The 25,204-nt window shown below is 38.0% G+C and overlaps 1 protein-coding gene across 1 annotated transcript in view; it reads right to left on the reverse strand.

The window, feature by feature from the left end:
• Window positions 1-25,204, reverse strand: part of SCAPER (S-phase cyclin A associated protein in the ER) — a 129,650-nt gene that overhangs the window by 96,494 nt on the left and 7,952 nt on the right. Inside the window, exons 4-15 of the mRNA XM_088520634.1 lie at window positions 23,469-23,539; window positions 20,890-21,087; window positions 12,833-12,933; window positions 12,201-12,317; window positions 11,127-11,293; window positions 5,021-5,283; window positions 4,300-4,539; window positions 2,642-2,812; window positions 1,897-1,972; window positions 1,394-1,511; window positions 948-1,059; window positions 558-698 (exon numbers count right to left, since the gene is read on the reverse strand). Coding sequence (XP_088376760.1) covers window positions 558-698; window positions 948-1,059; window positions 1,394-1,511; window positions 1,897-1,972; window positions 2,642-2,812; window positions 4,300-4,539; window positions 5,021-5,283; window positions 11,127-11,293; window positions 12,201-12,317; window positions 12,833-12,933; window positions 20,890-21,087; window positions 23,469-23,539 — 1,775 coding nt within the window. The remainder of the gene's footprint in view (window positions 1-557; window positions 699-947; window positions 1,060-1,393; window positions 1,512-1,896; window positions 1,973-2,641; window positions 2,813-4,299; window positions 4,540-5,020; window positions 5,284-11,126; window positions 11,294-12,200; window positions 12,318-12,832; window positions 12,934-20,889; window positions 21,088-23,468; window positions 23,540-25,204) is intronic.

Raw genomic sequence — 25,204 nt, forward strand, 5'->3', positions numbered from 1 at the left:
AAATCACTAGAACCAAGAACTGTTTTATTCTTAAAATAACTGCAATGTGCTAGCTGTATGTTCATATTCATTTCTAACTGTTTAGCAATATTAATGGTACAAATCACCCCCTCAGAAGAACATGAACAAAACATAGGTTTAAGGATGTGGAATGCTGGATCCAGAGTGGACATTTAACACCTTGTACCCCATGTGCTGGACGGCAGAAAATTTATAACCACATCTGCTGCCCCTACCAGGAGCACTAGTTACCATTGAAGATTCTGCCGCAAACTGGTGGGACAGCAGCAGCAGCAGCAAGACTATCAGCTGTTTGCCCCAGTTCAACTTTTCTTCCAGTCCAGCTCACCATGTTGTCTAGCAACAGCTCTTTTAAAAAAAAAAATCATTTCAGAAGAAAAAATTCTCTCTTTCAAGAGGTTGGAGCTTATCTGCTTCACTCTGTGTCTTTATCCAGCTTGCATCATCATCCTCAGCCTATTCATGAACACTCTTGAGGTATATAACATATACAAACATGATTATTAAATATTTTTGTTCAAAAGAAAATACCTTACCTTAGCTTCTTCCTCCTGTGCTTTTTTCACGATTGCTTGAAGCTGCACTTCACGTTTAAATTCTGCGTGGAGTAATTTTTCCTCCATCATTCTACGTCTTTGATCTAACAACTCTTCTTTCCATTTCCGTACATCTTTCTCCTATGAATAATTAGTGATACAGTAACTGAAGTTAGAACTGAAGTTAGTCACACATTTTTCTTTTTGTTTTCTTGTTTAAGACTTACAGTAATAAAATATTACCATATCCTACAAAAATCACACAATTGTGATGTATATTTCATTGCCAGCTTTAACTCCTAACATTGTTAGAGGAAAAATTAAAAACAAATAAACAAACACTCTTCTGAAAGGCACCAATCTGGATGCTTCTTATTACCAAATGCTTACCCTCTCCATTAACTTTTGAAGCTTCAGTGTTTTTTCTTCTCGTAACTTTTCTCTCAGCTGCTGTGCTTTCATTTGTTTCTCTTCATGTTTCTTTTTGGACTCCGCTATTGTTCTTTTAAGACAAAAAGAGTAGCACAAGCTAGTGACATTAGTGCAACATTAAGCAGCAATGCTGCAAACATTTCTATGTCATTTTCATTAAGCAAAAACAAATAAGCCACGGGACTTCAGTAGTTTACACCAAACGCAAACATTGTTCCTTTAGTCCTAAAACCCTTATTTACTGAACAACATTGTATGTACCTAGCACATTATGCAAGCACTATATGATGACTGTAACACCTTTCACCCACATATTTAAAAAAAACAGGTCTATGAGCAATATCGTGAAACTATGAATTTGGTAGCTTGGTTGGTTTTCACAGCAGGTGAGGTAACTCTCAGACCTTTTGCGTGACGGTGACGAGAGTTTCTCGTGCATGTGTATTCCGTGGCCAGGCGGGCGCGCGGGCTCTTCTTCCACTCGGTCTCCCCAGGAATTATTCTGGCGCCAGGACTCACGGGCTGTGCAGAAACAAAACAAGGACCACTTAAACCAGAGATCATTGGATTCTCTGGAATCTATGTAGGGTGCAAAGTCAGATTGAACCATCTCTAATCCTCATGTTCAATGATTAATGATTTTATTAGCCTTTTACTCAAATATTAAGATAAAGCTAGGTAACAAATTTTAAAATTTGGAGGGAAAAGATGGCTGACAAAGATCAATAACACACTTAGAGTGAACACACAACTTCGTCTTTCCTAAGGAAATGACATCATTCCAAGTGATATTACTTGTGATAGTTAGATGTTAAGATTTCTAAATTCATAAGTAGGCATGAAAAAACATAGCATCTTTCTGAATGTCAGTGTTTTAAATTAAATATGTTAACACATGAAAATTTACCTTCATAGTCTGCCAGAAGATCATTCCAGTCCATAGATATACCACAGAAAGATATGCTTCCATTGCCCATGCTAGCCTGAAACGCAATACAACCCAGAGAGTAAGAACAGGAACCGTGACATGCCAGTGAGCGCGCGCATCAACCAGCACCAGCTCAGTCACGTTCGGCGTTTCCCAACTGAATTAGCCGAAGGCACCCGTGCCGCTCCCGCCGTTTTCTGATGGTGGCATCGGAGACTGCGGCCTCACGGAGCGTGGCTCCTCCAAGGGGGCAAGGAGTAAGGAAGGTGGCCGCTTCCTAAGGAAGGTGGCAGAACTGAGCCTTTGCCCAGGAAGCTAAACATATTCTTCAAAAGGACAAAACAGAACTACTCGAGGCAGCACAGTACACTCTTCACAGAGCTAATAGAATACATTGCTGATTCATTACAATTTTCCTCCTGCAATTACTATCATTACTTGGAGTTATACAGCCTCCTTCCAAATAAAATACTTCTATTTCTTGCCAGTTAATCTTGATAATTAAATGCATTAGAGTAATAAGAGAACAGACAAAGTTTAGTATGATTAAATAGACCTTCGAGAGTCTGTTACAGGCATTATATGGTAGTATTTACTGTATCTGCACATAAAACAAGCTGCATTAATGCCCGAAAGTACGAACAGGAACTAATCCTGTATTTGTATTCTGTTGTCATCCGCAACTGCTTAGAGATGGGTACTTTAAAATAAATGCAGCACTCACAGAGAAGTCGATATCATTGTCAGTCTCAATACTGATGTCATTGTTTTCCTCTGCTTCAATCTCTCTAGTTAACTGCTCCTCTTCTGCAATAGCACTAGCAATGGCTTCTTCATTTGCCTTTTCTAGGCGATCTGCTAACTCTTCTTTCTTAGCAAGGACTTCTGCCATAGACTATGAAGAGTAACAGAAAACAAAACAAAATCAGGACTGGACACAAAAGTAATTTTCGTATAGTTAATATGAATGACACTACATTACGGTCAATTTCCAATCATTTTATTTCCTTACTGCCGAAACATATTTAGCGGGTTTTGTATTTTAGATATGTTAGCAATTAACTTAAATGCTCAATGAAACGCCTAACTGTCGCGCCCTTACAGTACACCAAAACATATAACACGAGCATTGTCATTAAAAGCCCCAAAGGCATTTGTTCTCCTCATAGCACCTTTCAAATATTTGCTAGTCACGTGGAAACGTGAATCACAAGCCCTGCTGCATGTCCAGAAAAGGAATCATGCACCAAAGCATTATTTAGCAAATGAAAATGGATCTGTGGAAGAACGATATCCAGAAAACTTTACTGTAATATTACTGGCCCTCAGGCTACACTTGTCTTTCAGCATGGACGACAGGATAGCAGAGCTGCACATCGGCCTGGCTGCGCTTACCAACTGAAGTGCAGAAATACCCCTCAGTGCTAAGAAACCTTCCCCTACTCAAACGTCCAGTATTAACTGTTTCAATTCAACTAGGGCTACAGAAAAAGAGAATATGGTAAAATACATAACTTAGTGTTCAAAGCAATCTAAACTGGAGTAATAAAATGCTCCAACCCAAGCGTGAGGATCACGAATTGCTGTTAATTGAGAATATGAAACAATATTAGTGGATGAGATGCTAAAAAATCAACTCTTTCTCAAGAAAAGCAGACACCTGACTTGCAAATTACCTAGAAGTAGTCTGTATTGCTAAAGATGTTAAAGGGTAAGTGATTTACAGGAAAATTTTCGCAAATCAGAGTTTTAATCTAGTTTCTGAAAACGACACTAAATCCATCTGGATTTTATGTGACTGCAATTCTCCACTCACAGGAACACTGAAACACCTGTAATCTGCAGATTCCTACAGAATATGAACGTTCTTTATAGGAAACAGCATTAAAAACAGAACACTGACTTGACATTTGTAGTTTCAGAATGGTGATCTCCATAATAGGAAGACTCAAGAGAACAGTTCAGTTGAGCCTTAAAAGGTAATTTCCTACACTTGTTTCCAAGAGAATTTTGATATCTCATGTGTTTGTAGTTTGAATAGTCATTAAAATAGGAATAAGAATTTAATCTGAGCCTGACTTAAATGATTTAGTGGAAGGGAATGTAAAATTATGGCCACCATGTATGTAAAAGAAAAGTACATACATCTGAAGCACAGATCCTCCTACTCCAAATAATGCATTGATATATTCCAGTCTAGCTGACACTTTACTGAAATTAAATTGTGCAGTAAAACAAAGTATCTGAAAAAGGTAACAAGCAGTAAGCACTCTGCAGATTTTTCCATGTTTTCTGTAATATGCTAATGAGAAACACTGTGCAACACAGATAAAACTACAGCTTATATTTATTATTTATAAGACATCTTATAAGATTTCTTACCAATCTGGCAGCACTCACATTTGAAATATCTGAAGGATCCATTTCACTTTGAGTTTTAGCACTTTCAGTTTGGTGCTGCTCTTTACTCTCAGAGTCGAGGGAGGAAACTCCAGTCTGGGGACTTTGCGAAGCACAGTCAATACTTGTGAGAACTGGAGGCATCTCAGAAAGCCTTTGTAAGGAACCTTCTTGCAGCACTGGGACACTGCTGCTGTTGTCTTCAGAGGTGGATGCTGTGAACTAATAAGAGACATCTGTAAAATTAATTAAATGCAACATCCTGATCTTTAAACTCATCAGAATGAAAAGTATTTTTGCAAAAACATTGCAGCCTTATTGCAAGTGGTACAAATAGCTCTACACATAGCTATTTTCAGTTGTTTGCAACTTTGCAAAAGTTGTATTTTCCACCTGATATTTCCTATGCATACTGCCTCCCTAATGCTCACTTTTTCATAAACATGCGAAACTTGTCCAAAGCACTGTAAAACATATAGCTCATCCTATTTAACATATAGCTCATCCTATTTTTTTTTTAAACCATAGTCCATTTGTGCCAAGGTCTTAATACTTTCCCACAAAATTAATAGCCATTCTTTAAACTTTTTTTCAGTCTTGCTAATGAACAAAATTTCTCAAGAATACTACCATTGGAAAAAATTCTAAAGAAGATGTTGCAGTGTTTTTCTAATGATAAAAAATAGTTTAAAATTATACTAACCTGAGTCCTCTCTGTAAGAGCATGTTCAGACTGATGTAAATGATCTTCCTGGGGAAGCTCTGTGCTTTTGGGTGCCTCACTGCCATTGAATGAACTGCCAAGCTTATTCTCTGCTGGTGTGGAAACTGCATTTTCTTTGTCACTGTCACCTTTAGACTTTAGTGATTCTGCAATTACAGGAGGCTTTGTTGCCAAAGCTGTGGATCGGGATCGAACCGGCCTTCCACGCTGAACCGTTTCCCAGCCCTCTGCATCCTTGCGATCTACATAAAAGAAATAAAACACCCCATTCAAAAAAGACTCACAGTTTTCCACAGACATCCTAAGTGACTATGTTATTGTCGTATTACACAAGCTTATGACAGAAACTTTCTCTTTAAATTTATACCAAAATCAGTGAAATGGTCTTTAGCAAAGCTTTTGCCTTCAAGTAGGGCTGTTAGTTTTCAAAACTGTTCATATAGAAAAATGGTAGAACAAACTTGAATTTTTCATGCCCAGGCTGCTGTTACAGGAGATAGTTGTGCACAACAAAAGACTCCTGCTCTTCTGATAGGCAGCAAGTCACATTAGAGGCCTATTCTGAAAGTGCCAACCTCAACAGACGTAACTGGTGTCTCAGTGTAGACAGTACTGTCCAAAATGCAGTATATTACTCTATCGACACAGCCGTGTTTACTTTCTCTGTTTGTTTCATCCTGATAATACAGGACTCTGCCAGATTTTACAAAACTTCCTTTGCTGGATTCCAGCTACCTGTTGCTACAGTGGGATGGCAACCTGAAGGATGAATCAGGAGAGAGATGTTTTTCATTTCACTTTGATGACTGGATAAATGTTAAGCATGACTTGCTGATCAACATTTCTTATGTTGAATCTTGAAATACACCTAAAAAGCCTTCAAAGTTACATGTGTCTGCTCGAAGTACTAGTCTAAAATGTGTTCCGTTTTCTAGCACATTATATAGAACCTCTTCTCCACATATATCATTTCTTTGGTTTCCTATTTCTATCATCTCACGTGGGTATTCTGGGTATTTCTAAAGCATGAACTAACTGAGACTGTCCTGCAGATCAGGCACAAAAACCAGAACCAAAATGTTAGCAAGTACGATGGTTGACTCAGTTGTCAAAACATGAAAACAAACAAAGTTTTCTGAAGCCCTTGAAAGGCTTTTTCAGGTGCCTGAAAAAGCAATTGGTATATTTTAATGAATTATTGATGAATTACCATCTCAAAGATCAGCTTAATATTTATGTTTATAGGTATCTAATTTTTAAAAGCAGTACATAAAATGGTTTAAGGAAAAAAAGAGTGCGTGCGTGCGTGTGTGTGTGTGTGTAAAAACGTGATGCTCTGTAAAAATACTGACTGCTTCCAGTATCAAAGCGCATTATAGGTAGGCTACAAGATGATGTGAACCATCTTTACAGAATGGCAATTATGTACCTATTCACGGATAAAACCCATGGAGAGATGAGAGAATAGAACACATTTTCCTCTTTTTTTTTGAGCACAACTGCTTGTTTTAAATTATAGTACATAAAATGATATGTTTTTGCATCTACCTACATGATCAAAAAACATTGAGTCTGGTTAAAAAAAAAAAAAGAAAAAAAAAAGAAAAAAGAAAAAAAGTATCCACCTTCAGTACCAGCAGTAGCCAGGCAGGCTAGAAACAGGCCTAAAGCAGAACTTATTCTTAATAGCTTTTCCATACTTTGCCACTCTGGGCACCTACCATTTTGCAAACATTAAGTGCACATTTAATTACTGGTTTCTTTTAACCATACAAGGAAAAAAAAACACAGTGGACTAGAGCAATAGCTGGTATAAACTGGAAATCTCATCAGTACTGAAATATATCTTCGCTGTGCAGCTCATGCAATAGCTGTTCTTATACAGCTCAGAAACAGCTTAATGCTTATGATTAGCAGTAAAATAAGAATTATATAATTGTCCACAAACTTTAACAGTAGTGATGACAGATGCAAAAGCTACTTCAATTTGATATTTACTGCTGAAACTACTTTATCTTAAAAAAAATACAGCTAATTTTCTGAAGTAAGCAACGTCCCCCAGGCTTGTGTGAATGCCTGTGGCCAATGTCTTCGGGATGCTGGTGGCAAGCACAGACAGCATACCTCTACAAAAGGCCTCCCTCTTTATTCCCCCTGCGTGCACTTGCATTGACTAGACAGGGGAATGGCAATCAAGGAGATAGGAATTCTGGTTTTTGCTTTACACAGCCTATTAGACCCTTGAGAGTGGCTTCCATTTGATTAACTTATATTTCCCCATCTGTATACGGAATACTATTTACCTATGGGAGCAAGCAATCTAAACCCGGTATTACCGTCTCCAAGACTACCCTTTTCCCATACTTTTTCCCCTCAGAAATAGGTGACGGGGCCTTAATTCCGCAAGAACCCAAGAGATTTCCTGGAGAGGCAGGAGCACGCCGGCCGTGCGGAGCATGGGATAGCGGAGCCAGCTTCAGCCCCTTGCAGGTGACACCTCTACCCACTGCAGGGACATCTGCTGCTGCACAGGCCGCAGCGAAGCCTGGGACAACGTTTGGCACCAGTCACTGTGTTTCTGTGCTGCCTGTACTTGAGTGCAGAGAAAATGAAATACAAACAATGGAGAGCTCTGCAAAAGGCCACTAAAATCAACTCAAAAAACAGTTTGACTGCAGCAGATTTTACAACTGGGATTCCTTTTGTTAGTCACACACTAAGATTGTTGCAAGATTTCACTTCCACTTGTTTACAAAACTGAAGTCTGCCTACACTGACATCTTTTCTAAATTAAAAAGCAAAACCAGAAGATACGCTCCAGTAATATCTACAGTCTAAAGGCAATTTTACTTAATAAGAAAAAAAAAAAATCCTTGCTTGCCTTGCATAACGAATCCCTTGTTTCCAGGATGTCTGGAGATGCATAACATATCTCTATTTACTCTAAAATTATAAAGTTAAAAGAATAAAGGTTACTTAGAGAGTGACAATGTCACAGTTGCACTCATTACAACAAGGAGTTGTAATAGATTTCAGTAAAATCTGCACATACTCAGTTATAAATTCATATGTTTACTATCGAATTCATCAATTTTACTCAAGAGTTAAACCCAATTATCTCAACAGCACAGAAATGCATCTTTTGTATTTGAACGAAAACTAACATATTTACCTACATGAGCACACATAGCTCCTAACCTGAAGTAAAACTAACACTCACTAGAGCATCAGCCTCGCCACTGATCTGGTAGTAAAATTAATACTCACTAGGGTATCTTCCTTCCTTCCCTTTTTTCTTCCTGCAAGTCTGCTGCTCTTTCCATACAAGCGAGTAGCCATGTCCACATGCTAAGTATCACATGCTGGGTTTGATTACTTGCCCAGTTTTGTTAATGAATAATTCATTTGACTACCTTGATCATTCTCTGGTTTCATTTGAGCTTCCTTGCCCCAGCTTGCTCTTGTATTACATGGAAGTGACAAGCCATCTGTTACCTTGAGGTCCTTAGAGCCACCAGGGCCTCATTCTTACAAAGTCAGTCCAGCTGGAAGAAGTGCCCAAGCAGCCCTCTTGGTAACATCAATAAAATAAATCTCTCCAAGCATGTGCAGTCTCTTGGGACTCCACCTCGTGAGATCTGTGCTTCCTCTTCAAAAGCTACCGGCAAGGACCTTCCTACCAGAGCCTACCTGACCCTCCCCATTCAGTACCCATCTTCACTGCTATTTTTCAGTCTGTGGTAATATTACTGCATTTGAAAGGCATTAACGAATCCAATAACTGTGGATTAGTTAAAAATCTGAAATCTAGAAACATGAACTCAGAAGAAACACAGGTACATGGGAGAACAAATGTAAAATTTTCAAATGAAACTGTGTCAGCAAATTTGAGAACCCAGCTGGGGAATTAACTACCTCACGATGAGGTTCCTGCAATTTGTTCTCAAAGACTTTTTTTCATTTATTTTTTAAATACATGAAATACTGAAGGTGTCAGTAGGCTTAATATTTAGAACAGGATAAGACGATATAACCTCATCTTAACCATGAATATGAGAAATAATCATTTAAAGAAACACCTGGAAAACCGATGCATTTTCTCTTTCCATACGACATTTAACTTTGGAAACTCCATCAACACAGAACAGCATCATACCACTTGCCCACTCCACAAAAACCCCATGAAGCTTAATGATAGCGCTGCTTGAAATGACTGGAAAAAAAGGGGTTTAGGGAGCTCTGGTCTCTATAGCGCCCAGCTGGGCCTTGCGTGGGCAGGAGGGCATTACAGGACAGCAGGGGGAATCCTGCCACGGGGCAGCTGTGAGGGCTGCTGAACGGGCAGAGGGACAGACTCGTGAGCCCCGGAGCTGCTCTGATAACACACGTGAGGAGCCTCTGCAGCTCCCTCTGCGCAAACGGCACGAACCCGCTCGCGCTCCACGAGGGTTTGCCCTGCCCAGTGCCCTCCGTGCAGAGGGCTGTGTGTAAAGAGCAGCGATTTGTTCCATCCCCACTATTACAGTCCGCCTATTAGAAAAACAGTTCTGTTCTCCAGAACAAAATTTCAGAGAGAAAAGAGTATTAGGAGCAAGGGTCTAGAAAGAATAACTGTTATTTCTAAAATAACAACGTTTCAGGTCTGAATCTTATAGAGCATAGGATTTGAACAATTACTGAGAGCATATAGGCCAGTACTACAGGACCAAGTGGTTTCGCTCTTTTTGGAGCTCATCAGCTGTAGGTAATGACCTATAAAACACAGCACGGCCCCGATCCTTCAGCCCTTTAAAATATTAACATAAGGGTAATGGTTTTAGTTTTCCTTGTAGCCTCTCAGAAATATATTATCCATATGAAAGTGCATGCTATTTTTATTCCCTGTCTGTGAAATTCTCTATTACCTGCAAAAATGCGCAATAAAGGTCTTACAGCAACATCTTGGAGTCTGTCATTCTCTAGTACAAGAGGTAGTCAACAGAAACAGATCTTTCCTATCAAAAAGCTTCAACAACTCACAAATATTAAACATGGAATTACATATTTAGTTCAGCCAAAATGCTACTGTCCTTAGACCAGCTCGCTACAACTAAACCCTGCAAGATGTTCAAAGAGCAGCAGTCAGTCCCACGCAGCAACTATTTCAGAGTATGCTTTCAGTTGTTATATTCTAAGCATAAAAATTCACATGCTCCTGAACACAAATTAAATTGCAATATAGTTAAATTATTTTAGTTCCAGGAAACTCGAGCGCATGTTTCCAAACCACTGTGCATGATTCCTATTACCACTACATTGAATGTATCACTATGTGAAATTAATAGATTTCCTTCCAGTATTTTTTCTTTTTGAAAACCAAATTAGCAACAAGTCGTTTTAATTTTATCAAATTATCCTTTCTACAAGCTCCTTTGGTTTTTGCAGAAAATTATTTTGGCCCACACATGAGAAAAGCAAATGGGAAAATACATCTCTGAAGAAAATCTCATGGTTCCAGTATGAGCAAAGAAAAAGTTTACAAATCAAATACTAAAGGTTTTCCTATCTGTTGACAAAACAAAACTATTCTAGAACAAAACACTGCAACTCTAAGCATTCTCCAAGGAGAGCTTTTGGAGAGAGGGGAAGAATGTTTAGCTAAACGTGGTTATTCTTGTACTCAAAAAAGGAAAAAGCATCTATTATCACCTCAGCACAGTTCTAACAACCTGGTTTCCATGATCACACAAAACTAACTTGAGCTCTTTTGGAGAATCCTCAGCATGTGTTATCCTTTTGCGGCCACTGGAACACGTATTTCCTTTACACCTAAAAGTCACAGCACTTTGTTTTCAGCTGTGATAGTGATTGGTGTTTCATCGTTGAAATGCCAATCATTTTGTCTCAGTTATGTCCCAGACTTAACTACCAAAATAAAAAAAAGGTAAGGCTGCAAAAATCTTGCACCTTGACACTTGACTAAATCTTAAGGTTGTATTTTGCAGAGTTAGACTTACTTGAGTTTTGAAAATTGAAAAATCTCATTCTGAACTAACTTTACACCGTACATACTGAGAAAACACTGAAGCCACCTAAAGAGACTTGCCGTTTTTCCGTGACGACTTCTGTGCCGAAGCTGCAGCGGGCAGACAGGTCTGTGCTGCTTGCAGGTCAGCGCTGGCAGCCTTAACTCCATGGTTGGCTTTTACCTTATCAGCCCAGCTTACACCAGCAGGAGCCAGGCGTGTGGCAGCCATCGTCACTGAAGGGTTCCTAGGTGAAAGTCAGAGCCGTTATTAGTTTTAACCAAATAACAGAATGCTTCATTAGAAAACTTACTGGCACACGCTTTCCTTACTCTTGGCTTTCCCTGTCTCAGACTGAGACAAAATTGAGACAGGTTCCATCTCCACAAACTAGAACCTACCAGCAACCGACAGAAAGAGCCTATTCTAGTACTCTTTCCACAGTCTAACCTTGTTTTCATTTCTCCTTCAACAGTTTCCAAAGTTGGAAACTGCAATTCTTGAATATCTTGAGTATCTGCATCAACATTGTTGCATACCTCTATCTCCAGTCCCTATACTTTTTCTAATTCTTCTCTATACTTTCTTGGGAGTAATGACCTACATTACAAGCTACGTGCTCTGAATTTCTACAGCGCGCAATACAACCCTTGCTCTGTCACCTATTCCTATCTCCTAACAATTCCCATCTCTGCAGTACTGAAAGTGTTCTGGAACAACAGGCAGGGAAGAAATGTGCTTTAACACACAGAGCTGCTAACTATTTCTCTATAATGGTGAAAAAGTACAATCCTTGAATTCAAAAAATAGATCAACTATTTGCAAATAAAACAGCCCAAGCAACAACAGCACAGACTTGGTGACCCTTGTTTTGTCAAGGAAAAAGACTATTTAAATAGGTAAGATAAAATATACTCATTGTATTTTTATTTTTGGGTCTTTGTAATGATCAGTCATTATATATGTAAGAAAGCAAGTAAAATTAACTCCTCAACAGCATTTTCCTTTTAGAGCATGTGCTTTTATTTCATGAATGCAAATATTTGCAATAGCTCAAAAAATCTAAATTAATTATTATAGAAAAACAGCTTATTCAATAACTTTCAAATGAAACCGTTATTTTAGTTTAATAAACTTATGATCTCTTTTCATACCCAAAATTTAAGCTTCTTCGAGCATTTGACGTCACATTAATTCTATCTGTTGACGGACTTGGGATCACATGGCGTCCTGGAGACATTTTCTTTACTTCCCATGCTAATGATGTAGGTCTGCAAATTCAGAAAGACTTAGGGGAAAACATTGTAATCTAAGCGACCTTTTAACCGTTTCAAGTACTACTGAAAGAACTATCAACCTATAATCAAACTAGTTCTACAGGCACAAGATACACCTGCAAAACCTTACTTATCATTTTAGTTCTCAAAGCTAAGACACAGTGATATTCAAAACTAGGCACAAACTGGAATGATGTATCTGGTTTCATCCTTCTCAACTTGTACTTTCAAATTCTTTTTCATTTCTAGCACTACTGGTAACTACCTGGTAACACCATCAGGAAGAAAAAAATACCCACCAGGTCCTCATACCGATTCAGTCCAACAGGAAATCTTCCTTCCTGGTGCCCTACAGTAGCTATTAAAAGAGGTTCCTAAGCTTCTTGCTGAATCTCTGCTACAAAATGGAGCTCAGCACTAAACAGTATTTGGATATAGAGAAAAGGTAAAGGAAAAAAAAAAAAAAAAAAAACACACATACGCACAAACACAACAACAAAACTAATTACCTGCTTTGAGCATCAGCCTTTTCTAGCTTCTCCTGTAGCTGTATCCAGTCAATCAATGCTTTGAAGTCCCTCACATAGTTATCTAGCATCATCAGGACTTCCTGAAAAGCAACCACCACATCAGCCTTTGTATTTACAGAGCCTCTTACTCCTCCCCAATAAAAAGCAAATAGAAAAAAAGAAGGCAATTTTCTTACATGCAACGCATATGAAAGGGAGCAGAAAAACTGAAAAAGGTGAGTTATGTTTCATAAGAGTTGCAGACTAGTAAACTAACCATTAGGAACAGACCTAAAACTGCACCTCCTGCACATTGTATCAGGAAGAAAAGTCACAGGTGGAACGACAAGGGCCAAACAATAGAAAACTAAAGGACTTATTTCCAATAAAAATATTCTTAAACCTAATCTTCAGAATTATTCACTACATGTATGCAATTCCAGTTAGTTGAAAATATAACTGTAAGGCCAAGGTGAAGAGACGTGCAATTCCTTACTGTACAGAAAGCAAGGAGACCACTCGGATCACATCTAAAAGCTTAAAAAATATATATTTACAAAATGGGACAAAAAGTGCCCAGAACATCACGGCCATGAGCCACCATCTCAGCAGAGCTATCACTCATACATCAAATTAATGCAATTCCAAAGGATTTAGTTCCAGATCATGTCAACTGGAAAACCATGTTACTCATATCTGCTCCCTCAAAGATCAGAAAAATTGTACTTAAGATAGGATTTTATGATGACAACATGCTGAAAATAATAAAATTCCATGATTGAATTCAGAATTACATAAAGACTTATCAGCTTCAACTGGAGAGTTAAAAATTTAGACATCATTTCATGGTATCAGGAACATTTTTTTTCCTGTTCAAAGCAAGCAATTAATACACAGAAATATTTCGGCAACAATTAGAAATGAAATGAAAATATACTGGTTCCTAAGTCTATAGCTAAAAACTTAGAAATGCTTTGAAAGCAGTGCAGATGCTCTACAACAGCACAGCTAACTGTATTGCCTGTTTTCATAAATTCCCACTCAATTGTAGTTTTAATAGAAAAAGACCTCCTAACATATACAAAATGCTTTGGGATACATAGCTCTAAGACCAAATATTCTTTTTGTTCATGACAAAAGCAAGTATAAAATTCAGCTGCACGTTTAACACAAGGAACCTTTCAGCCGGTTTGGACGGCAGAACTGCAGCATGTGCTCTCTGTTACCCAGGAGAAGTCACCAGAAAGTCAAACACAGGGAAGTCAAACAGAAAGCCACTGCTGATGCAAAAGCTGCTTTTTGTTTTGAAATGCTCCACAAAAAGCAAGCGAAAGTCTTTCTTAGAAGGCAGTTGGTTTACAGTGCCAAAATAATTGGTAAGTAAAGTCTGCTACAAGAAATGAACAGCTCGAGTATTTTAGACAGTTGGTCTTTTTTTCTCCCCCGGATTCCCTAATAAAATTTCAGCTTTCTAATTCAATTCATGTCTATTTAAGTTAGCCCACACTAAGTTGGGCTGACTGTTATTAACAATAAGGGCACAGAAAGCAAAATTTAATTGCGAATCATTTATTTTTGAAGTCTGCCACTGAGATATCTACCATAAAAAAATCTGAATGAGAGCTATATATCTGAAGCTAGCTGGCACAGAAAAAACATACAATAAATGGCTTAACCTATTTTCAGGAATGTTTAGCTACCCATTATCAGAGATGATCAGAGCAGAGCCATGCAGCTGTAATCGGAGTCATGTTTTACGGACAAGGGAATACAAACAAGACAAGCAGCTGGAGCGGCCCCATATTCACTGATGCACATCTTGCTCCTTCAAGCCATGAGGGCCATTTTGTCAGGCAGGATGAAGCAGAACAAAAGTGGCTCTGAAAGCGCCGCTACAGCCGCCCAGATAACTACATATAGATGCACAGCTAAAATTACCAATTAGTTTACCAATTGGCTGCAACGGATTCGATTGGTTTGTAATTAATTCTCGCTCCTGGCGCGCAGAGCAGGCCGGTTGGCGCCATCCCTTTGTGGCGCTGACACTCAATCCCGGCGCGAGGGCCCTGGGGTCCCGGACATCGATACAGCCGCTCGCTCACCTACGCTACGGCGGGTAGCAGATATACCCTGCGGTGCTGAAGCAGGGGAAACTCGGACCACTTGAGAAGGTGCTGACAAAAAGGAACCTTTATGGGGGAGACTACTGCCGCGCTAGAGTCAAAACAATTTCAAATCCCATTATTTTTCAAGGTCATATGTATCCCATACGATTTTCAAAGAGACAGTTCAAACTGTAAAAGAAAGCAACACTGTGAGAAAACAACGCTTAAAGGAAAATCGGGGACATAAAGCCAGGAACACTCACAATGCAGCTCCTGTTTCCTGCCTCCTCCAGCATTTGGATCAATAACCCTCCTGCACTTTAAAAAGCTCTCATGCTTTTCCTTTTCTCCAAGACTGAGTCTTCGCTTTGATTTCTAAGCATGTATTTATCTTAAAGTCGTACTTCTCGCTTCACATTAACATCTTCCCCATCAACAGGAATCTCAAAGTGGAATCCCTCCCTGCATCAGAATAACCCTATATCCCTGGATCAGAACAATCTTGGACTTGAGTCCTTGGTAGGCCGATTACAAAGACAGTTCATTTTGTTTGGAGATCACATAACAGCTTTGGAAAGTCACCATCTCCATTTACTCTCCCATTCTCAAAAAAGAAGGGAAAGGAGAGGGAGGGAGAAGAGAAGCATGGAGAAGTGTAGAGTGTTAAGACTCCTGCAATTCAAATCGGTAAAATGTGCCAGAGAAATGAACTCAATCACATCTGCACTTTAGCTTATGCTCAAGACCAGACCTGTAAGTTTTCTTTTACAAACTATGCACAGTTCTTGTTTTCAAGGTTATTTAGGTGTTGTTTTCATCTTTTCACATAAAAATTCCTCAAAAAAAAATCCTTACATGTTCTTAAAACCAATTAGGAGTCTCTTGCTAAACACAGCTGACTGCAAAAGCAGTTCTTACAGCTTGGTGAGAGGATGGAAAGCAGCACTTCTACCCAACGGACCATCGTTATCTGCCATGTACTGAAGTTGCTGTATTTGCCAGTAACTGAAGTCCTCTTGATTGCTATACCTTTTTAAACTCTTCTGCAAGTGGCCTTGCAAAAGCCACTAAGACATAAACATAGTAAATCTGCATCCAAGCACTCTTAGCTCCAACCATTATCATTGTCATCATTAATGATAATCTAACCCCTGCATTTTTTCCCTCCCTGGAAGAAGGCACCTAATGCATTTGTGAACCTGAAAATCAGGGACCATGGGGAGAGGAACAAAAACAAAATTTGCACTCCAAAAGGCTACATGGACAGGGCTGAACTGGCCCTTAACAGTGTAAGTAGGGTCAAAATTCTGCCTGGATACTTGACCATTGCAGTGAATCACCATATAGAACTTCTTCATTGAGTTTAGAATGAGTTTGGCTTTTCTGCTTCCAGCTCCAACACAGTAAGAAACAATTTTATTTTCTTGGCTGTCTTTAAGAACAGCAATCAGCCTGGAAGGCCGGGGACCTCAGCCTGCATGCAGAGATTGAAATCATCAGAATTAGCATATCCTGAACCATAAGCAGCCCTCATATGGGCTCAGCAAGGGATCCTAACGAAGCGAGTTCCTCTCTCCTTCAGGGAGGCCTTCAATCAACCACAATTACGGTAAATCATTCACAGATATCGCCCTGACTGGAAAGCCTGAAGAAAACTAAAGTTGTTTCAGATGCTTTCTTCATGCCACTGCCACGCAGCATGTCAAGGCTTCTAAGGGAAGGACTTCAGCCATCTTTTTTTTTTTTTTTTTTTTTGCTTTCTATGTGAATCAGAACAACAGAACTTTGTCACTGATTTCTTCATTTTGTAAGAGAGAATAAAAAGAGTCTTGGCAGAACAATGTTGTTCTCACTGAATCACATGCAAGGTAGACCAGCTTAAGAATGTAAGCTCTACAACCAAAATAACCTTGCCAAAACCCTGCAGAACAAAATACCATTTAATAATGGTAGGTACAAGTACAAAAGTTTGTACAAATTTTTTTTTCCTTTTTTTTTTTTTTTTTAATAACAACAACAAACAGCTGAAGGCATTAATTCATCTTGGGAAGAAAAAACACAACAAAACAAAAAACAACAGTCCATTAAATTTTGAGTAGTTTGAGATTCTTCTAGACCTGGTGTTTCTTGAACTGTTGGATCCAGTTTCTAAAACTCTCATGAATGAAAAAAAAAAACCCCACAAGGGTGTATGGGTGTACACAAAAGGTTTGTTTTGTTTGGTAAACCTTTCTCTAGACCAGTTGCTGAGACACTTGTGGACCACAGAGCATTAACAGTACAAGATTGCAACCTCTGAATTAATCAAAATTGGGCAAAGAAGATACCTTCTGCCATCCCTAAATAATTTTGATCTTATTTCCTTTCGGGATACAGAAAGGGTGTAAGGGATCGCTGACATTACTATTTTCTTTCCTGACTAAGGTTACCACCCAAAATCAGAAAATATTAAGGGATAAAACATTCATCTAAATAAGACACATGGAAACTTAGCTAACATACAAAATACCCACACAACTCACAATCGGACAAGCTCGAGTTATAGTCTAATCCATTACAACAAACCGAACCTCTGTCTACTACCTTTGGACAGATTTACTTATATATAGCAAGATGATCTTTAAACTTGACCTCCCCTTTCTTTGAGAAGCAACTCACCATTTTATATAGGAAGCACCAAAGCCATATCACTCACTATATACATTTATGGGTTGAGAGTGCTCAATTCCAAATCAATAGCAAAATACTACCTTCAGCAGTGCCCAAAGCGAGAGAAAATATACACAACCGCTGATCTTCTTACACACATTTCCACTGTTTGTATCCTTACCACAACCCTTTCGTCTGCAGTTTCAACCACAACCAGCCACTAGAGCCCTATCGGATTTGGAAGCATAAAACATTATCCTCAGCGACAATGTAATCAATAAAACTATACCAACTTGAAAGACTACATGAGAGAAAAAGGTGCAAAATCAAAAATAAACAGCTTCATACTAGGTTAACCTGAAGGTCTTATATGCCAGACTTCATGTTTCATTTCTTCAAAAGTCTCCTTTTAATATGATCATCATACAGTGTTTGAAGAAACAAGATTTAAGATGAAGTGTAAATCAAATAAGCTTTTAATAACATCGATTAATTTTAACAAGAAGAATTTTTCAGAGTTCCACTTAAAAAAAAGATTAACAATTTAACCATTCTGCATCCTTATTAATATTGTTTCCCACACATATGTAGTATTTCATGGAAAGAGCTAATTATATTCTTTGTTAATCCAGTTTGAAAAGTAGAAGGAAAAAAAACACTGCAAAATAGTATTCTTCTCATTTTGCAAAATCCTTTCAGTTCTTTGTGTATGGTAAAAATATAATCCATGTTCAAATTTGATTGTCTATAAAAACACTACAAAATGTAAAAACCAATAAACACTTCTCTATATGATTTTAAAAATTCTCAAAAAGACCTCAAAAGCAAAGCTAATCCATTCTAATTTTTAGAATGAGCTTTATATGAGTTCATTATAAATGAAATTTTCATCTGAAAATTAAAGCATTGGGGAAACAAGTAGGACATATGCAGGGCATAAAAATGGAAGGGAGCAGGAAACATATCAAATTAGCTGAACTCTTCCTGCCCACCAAGGAATAAAAAAATACAGCCAAGCAAAAGAACCCCAGATGGTTCTGCAAACCAGATTTAGTGAAAGCTGGTTTTGGATCATGAACATGCACTTTAATTAAACACTTATATTACTGAGTCTTGAATCATTCAAAGGGCTTGAGCAGTCCCTGGACTCCCCTGGACCACTAGCACACAGTGCCTTTCCCTGCAACAGGAGACACCTAACCCGGCACAACACAGGGATTCTAATTCGTTGCATCGCTTCTAGAAACAAGAAAGGGCAGGACCAAAAAGGGACCTCAGGGAAAAAAACAAAACAAAACAAAACAAAAAAAACACCAAAAAGACCACAATGGAAAGTTTGAAACTTGGTGCTTGGGAGTAGTGTGACAGCAACATATATAGGATGACCAAAGGTAAGGCAATGAAATAATCTTGTTTGAGATGAGAAAGTTAAATTTCAGACTTTAGAAAGTGACCCTTTAACTAAGTTGGTGCATTCTTGAAACAGTCTCACATGAGTACTTCTTACAAAATGTTGCTTCCCAACTGAATTCTGAGACAAGATTAAGATTTTCAAGTACGTTGTTGTAAAAGACTCAGGTACAAGAGTGAACTATATCTAACTGAGGTACAGTGGTCTATACCTAACGTAATATGAAAGCTGCTCAACCAACTGCTCATCTTCCAGAGAACAGGTAGGAACAGCAGTGAGGAAGACCCACTGTTTCCACAGTTTTTCATATGTTTGAAGCAATAGTCGATGAATAATCAGAATCTAATTATATATTAATGACAAGCTCAATGATACTATAATTCTAGCCTATGTATGCATTACCAAAATGTTGTATATATCCAGATGTTATGTAAAACACTAAATTCAAAAGACAGACTCTAAAATATTTTAAATTACTAGCGAAAATACATTCATAACTTCATCCTACGGATGATATTTGTGAAAACAAACAAACAAAAAAACTCTAACGCTCTGAAATAAATAAAAAATGCTAATAAAGTTGACAAAGGTAAAATATAAAACAGAGCCAAGAAAAATAACTAGCAAGACTATTCTTGATTTCATAGCTAGTGTGAGTGACTTAATAAAAAGTATCTATCATCATTTAAGAGCATCCTTTAAGGATAAATCTCAAGCAAGACATCCCAGTACAAACATATATCCCACTATCCAGGTAAGTAAGGCACTTTTTCGTAGTGACAGAAAAATGTCTTTTAAAGAATAAAAGCAACATGAATATTAAATAAGTCCTGCGGAACATGATATGGGACTCTCCTGTTTACTTATTTTTGTTTTTCTTCCACTCATGTTTTACAAACAAGTAATCTGGTATGCAAGGACATCATTGTCAGCAGTCTACTAAAATGAAGATTTTTCACTTAGGCTATACAATATCTCCATCTGAGCTCAGATTAAGCAGCATGATTAAAATGCTGAATGATATCAAAGCTCTAAAAATATATGATAATGATACAAATAGGCTTCTGTTCTTCCAGTCAGAAAAGTTAAAAAATGGTAATCTAATTACAAAGCAAGGCAGACTGATTTTCTAAAAACAAGAAATTCTTCATAGAAGTTTCCTGGGCAGGAAGACAGTTCAGTAACAAACTGTTACATTGTGTTAGCCCAACCAATGCTTTGGAAGCCTCTAGCTACTGTTCAGTTTTCAAACCTGCTTTCAATGAAACGTATTTGTACGCTAATCTCAAAGTCAATTTGGCTGTGTCTGATTACAGCAGAAAACTAGATACATACGATAAGAAAGAGGTTTACTTAAATTGATATATATAATTTTTTTTACCATGATTAGATAATCATTTCCAGAAAGTGTTGAGTTTTCAGCTATGTTTAGTTGGAAAGCAGAAGCGGTAGCTCTGACATTTCTTTTTAAACGCACTGTTCTGGTGTCTTTCAATGCTTGAATAAAGTCCATTTCTAAAAATTAAGTGATTTTTATTAAACAACAATGTTCCTTGCTGTTTGCCTAGAAAATCACTACTGTCTGTGCATTTATTTTACATCTTATTACAACACAGGTTAACTAAAATCAGGAAAAACACCTTAAAATGACATTCCACCCAGACTGCTCATGCTTGACCAGGGATCACTTTCTTACCATGAGAGTGGTAAATTAGAAGAGTTAACTACCACATGAAAAATAGGAGTAATGCATAATTAAGACATTTGACAGGAAGCTGAAGACTGTGGAAAAGGCAGAATCTCAACAGTGCCATCTACAGCAAGGAATATTACCAGGAGGGAGGGGGGACAGATGGAAAAACTATAAAAAAATTGATGAGCTTAAGCCTTACCTTGCATTCTACTACGCTCTGATCCGATTCACATGTAACGTAGATTTCATCAACTGCCCGTCTAAGATTGTCAAAAAGAAACGCCCAGTATCGAGCTCGCAGATCCACTTTCCGAGGCTGCCTTGTTTTTGTTGGGCTTTTGTCAAAGTTTTTATCTCCCGATGCTGCTGCTGTTAGTTTACAGTCTACGGTAGTATTCTAAGAAACAAAATACAGCGGAAAATGAACACAACAAACAGCAGTGCAGTGAACGGCTGGGCTTCTGTACAACACATTTTTTCTCGATGTATTCAAGCATTTTTAAACAAAACATTTTTCTCTGAAGATAATGTCATCCTACTGACCTGAGTTTTCCAAAACACTTTCTCGCCTTAAACAAATGGGGCACATTTGTAGTAGCATTCGCTAGCTTTTCAACATTTATAACCCCATATTTACACTGCTCAACAGCACAAGATATTCCACCCTTTATCTTTTCCAATTACATATTCCACAGTACTTATTCTGACAAGTATGTACATCCAGAGATGAAAATACTTTTTTACTAATAATCACACCAGCAATATTCCATCACAGTTAAATGCTATTACCAAGAAATTACATACAACATTGCCATTTTTAAACTCTTATTCTAATAGACAAGCATTAATGTCAGTGAAATGCTGATGTGGTTGGCCCTTTGATTGATGCTTTATTGCTCCACTGTACAGAAGATGCCAGCAAGTAAAGTTAAATGAGTAACAAAAGGAAGCTTTCGTATTTCAAAATACTGCAGATTTCCACTCACGCCGCTAGCATTGCGAGCCCAGTTCAAGTGCTGTGCCACTGGATCAAGTCCGTCCTACTGATGCCAAGTCTGAAATTGTCCTTGGGTTGCTTTGACTAGCTTGCAACTTAAGAGCATTAGCTATAACAAACCTGGTATTTCATTTTCAATATTGATTCGCAGGGCTGGTAACCCAAGCGATATAGTATTCCGTTTCCACACGGAGGCAAAGGAGCACCTATATCCAGTGGGAGAAGGAGAACATCCGACTGTCTCAGGAATGCCGGCGAGCATCACCTCCCACCTGCTCGGTAGCACTGTCCAGGCCACGTCAGTGTCACCTGTCTGTTGATCTCGAGTGCTCAACCTAGCCCATCGCAGGGGGACTGCTCTTCTTTGACAGATCTGTACTGTCAGTTATCGACCCAGGACATTCCAAGGGACTCAAACACGTCTGTTTGGCTGAAAAAGCCAAGTAAGAACTTGACCCCAGGACACTGAGCTTATAAAACCTGAAATTCTCTCCCACAACAAAATATCAAACAAAAACCCTACTACTTTGGCAGCTTTCTACAAGCTTCTGTGTGCCATACGAGACAGCTGGAGAAGCACCTCCAAAAAACTCCCGAATGATTCCCAACTATGGGAAACTGTTGTGTATGTATTAATTACACAATACCAGAAACTGGGGTTTATTTTGTGTGGGAAAATAGCTAAATAAAACTAGAATGTCAGGGCAAATTTAACTCCTACTTAACATCTGTAAAAATAAACTGCAACTCAAGTCCAACAGATTTTTTTTCTGTATTAAATGAATTCTAATTAACAACAAAACAAATAAATTTGGTTCTGCAGTATCTGAAATCCAAACAATGTAACGTTACTCTTTCTTTCTAAACAGGAAACACATGACATTCCTTAAAGTGATTAGAGGTAACAGAAGCTATTTAGCCATGCTAAAAGATACAGAAAAATTTAGAGAATTACACAGAAAGAGACTTGAAAAAAATCCCTATAAAAATTTAACTGTAAAACCCTCCTGGCATCACATGGGGATACGGCAGTCATTGGGGTTGAATAAAAGACAGCAGTGAGTAAAGAAGTGCTGTCCAAGAGAAACTAAAGGGTCTTACAGTAGGTATCTGTAAGGCACCAGTGCATGATTTTCCACATCGGGCAGAAGAACAGGCCTTCTAACCCAGAAGCCTACGCTGAACAGTACTGCAGGCAGCTTCAAATTGAGAGCAAAACATACTGCTCAGTCTCATTAATTGCACACAATAAAACACAATAATGCAGCAACATTAATTTTAACAGCCTTTTTAGTGCATTTTTTATGCATGCGCCTACTGTGGCACAGATCTCCTGAAAATGGACCCTGCACAGACTGCTGCACATTTGTAGGAATTACTGTAGAACTCCATTCCAAGAACTATAGTTTCTGTGATTGCATAAAAATGATCAAAACCAGTATTGCACCAGGCAGTACAGAGCTTATAATTTGCATAGCTCACTACTAACCAGAGTGCTGTAAATAGCATAATGATTCTAGATTCACTGTGCTTTGTGGAAAAACCTGGAAAACACTTTTTTTTTGCTTGTGCCAAACATTATTTTAATGACAGAAATTTCAAAGTACTCAGTACAGACAAAATAAATTCCGACATTTTTTAAACTGAGTACTTGAGTTTGGAATTTCTGCTCTTTAAAAAGACTTCAACACATACATCACGCAGCCAACAAGGTACCAATGCAATACGTTTTCATGTTGTAAATTTTATGTCATCATCAAAATTAAGAAATGAGCTGATACCTGTTTTGCAGTCTTGTGTGTTCCTTGAGCCACCCTCTTTGTTTTTCCACCAGCCTGCCATTTTGATTTTCCTGGAGGAAAGGCGACTGATTTAATCAACAATTCTGATTAGATTAAGCATTCTAAAAGGCACATATCCCATCTTGCAATGTGCTGGTTAAGACCACAGTATATGAGACAACAAGCACACTTAATGAACTAAGAGGTTCATAAAACTGCATATTCCAAATATATATTCATCAGTTCAGAATGTGTTTGATGATAGAAAACATATAAATAGTAAAAAGTATGAACTAAGGCATGAACTACTGACCTTTTATTTCCCAAACAGTATAACCTGGATTTTAAATGCTCAGTGATTCTGAAATTCTTATTACCACTTAGACATCAAAAACAAAACAAGTTTTCTATGTAAACATTCATTTAAAGCTAGATACTACTCTTTTAGTCAGTTATCATTACAGAATTAAAACAAATCATCCCTTTCTTAGAGAAGGAAGAAAAAAAAAATAACACAAATGTAATCATTTAGTTTTAAGCTTTCCTGAATGGTTCAAATAACCCAAACATTAGATTTATATATTTTCTGCAAAGGAAACAGGGAGGAGGCAGGGGGAAGAAGGGGAAGAGGTGAAAACTTAAAACTGGATTCAATTCACTTTATTTTAGGTACTGAAAGAGAAAAATGTTTCCAGAGTTTCAGTTCACATGGGAAACACCCTCTTAAAGTACTTGCCTCTCTCTGCTGGCCACGTGAAACAACTACAACCGTTCGGCTTCCAAGACCAGTTTAAAAGCCCACAGTCAGATGGGATGAATTCCAGACTCAGCACTGACATAGTGACAATTTCTTAACTGATTAAGAGTTATCTTTGCAAGCCTCTAAATTTGTGTCAACCTATGTATACGTGAGACATTTGCATTTAATCTTCAGGATTTTGCTCAGAGGTAATTTCTATGGGTTTTATTTATTTATTTTTAAGATTACTTTTAAGATTTATTCCTCCATTTTTTTTTATCTAACTTACAAAACATAAGAATCACAGGATCCAATTTCCAAAAACCTAAGAAGACAAAATACTGAGTATGGCAAGAGCGCTCTCTAGCACAGATCTACATCTAAATAGACGCTTCATGATTATTTAGCTGGATGAAGCCAAGCAAATAAATGCACTAACTGAATGCAGCTCCTTCCTAAACCATGCAAACCATTCTTGAATTTCAGAATTGTCCAGTTCAGTTTTTAGCAGTTCTTACACCAAATTCCCTAACGTAGGCCAGCTGTTTCACATTGCTCTGGTTATGTAAAGCAGCTGTAAACCTGTCTTAATCAAGCAATTTTACAGCTGGTTTGCATCATTGACTATTCTATAGAACAGGGCCTTTAATTTTAAGACAAATTAAAAATTATTTGCTTGATAATTTATTTCTAAGTGCTGCATTAGTCAAAGCAGCAGGTACAAATTAATATATTGAACTCAATTTAGCAGCACTCAGTCTATTCTCCAAAAGCACTACATATAATCTGTCTTACTAGCTGTAGCTGGTGCACTTGTCCATCCATAAGAAGTATCTTAACAAAAACGCGGGTTGGAGAAAGCGAGGCTGCTTGCAGCTTATCTCAAACAGGAGAGATGCTTGCCTGAGGGAGACTGATTATTGCTGGAATCCTAACTGAGGAAACATGATGCCTAATTTTATTAAGCCAGCTGCTTTAAAGAGCTCGCATAGCCGCG

This window comes from Tinamus guttatus, unplaced genomic scaffold (genome assembly GCF_059628265.1).
Source record: "Tinamus guttatus ecotype Peru unplaced genomic scaffold, ASM5962826v1 Tinamus_guttatus_pri_ptg000004l, whole genome shotgun sequence".
NCBI lineage: Eukaryota > Metazoa > Chordata > Aves > Tinamiformes > Tinamidae > Tinamus > Tinamus guttatus.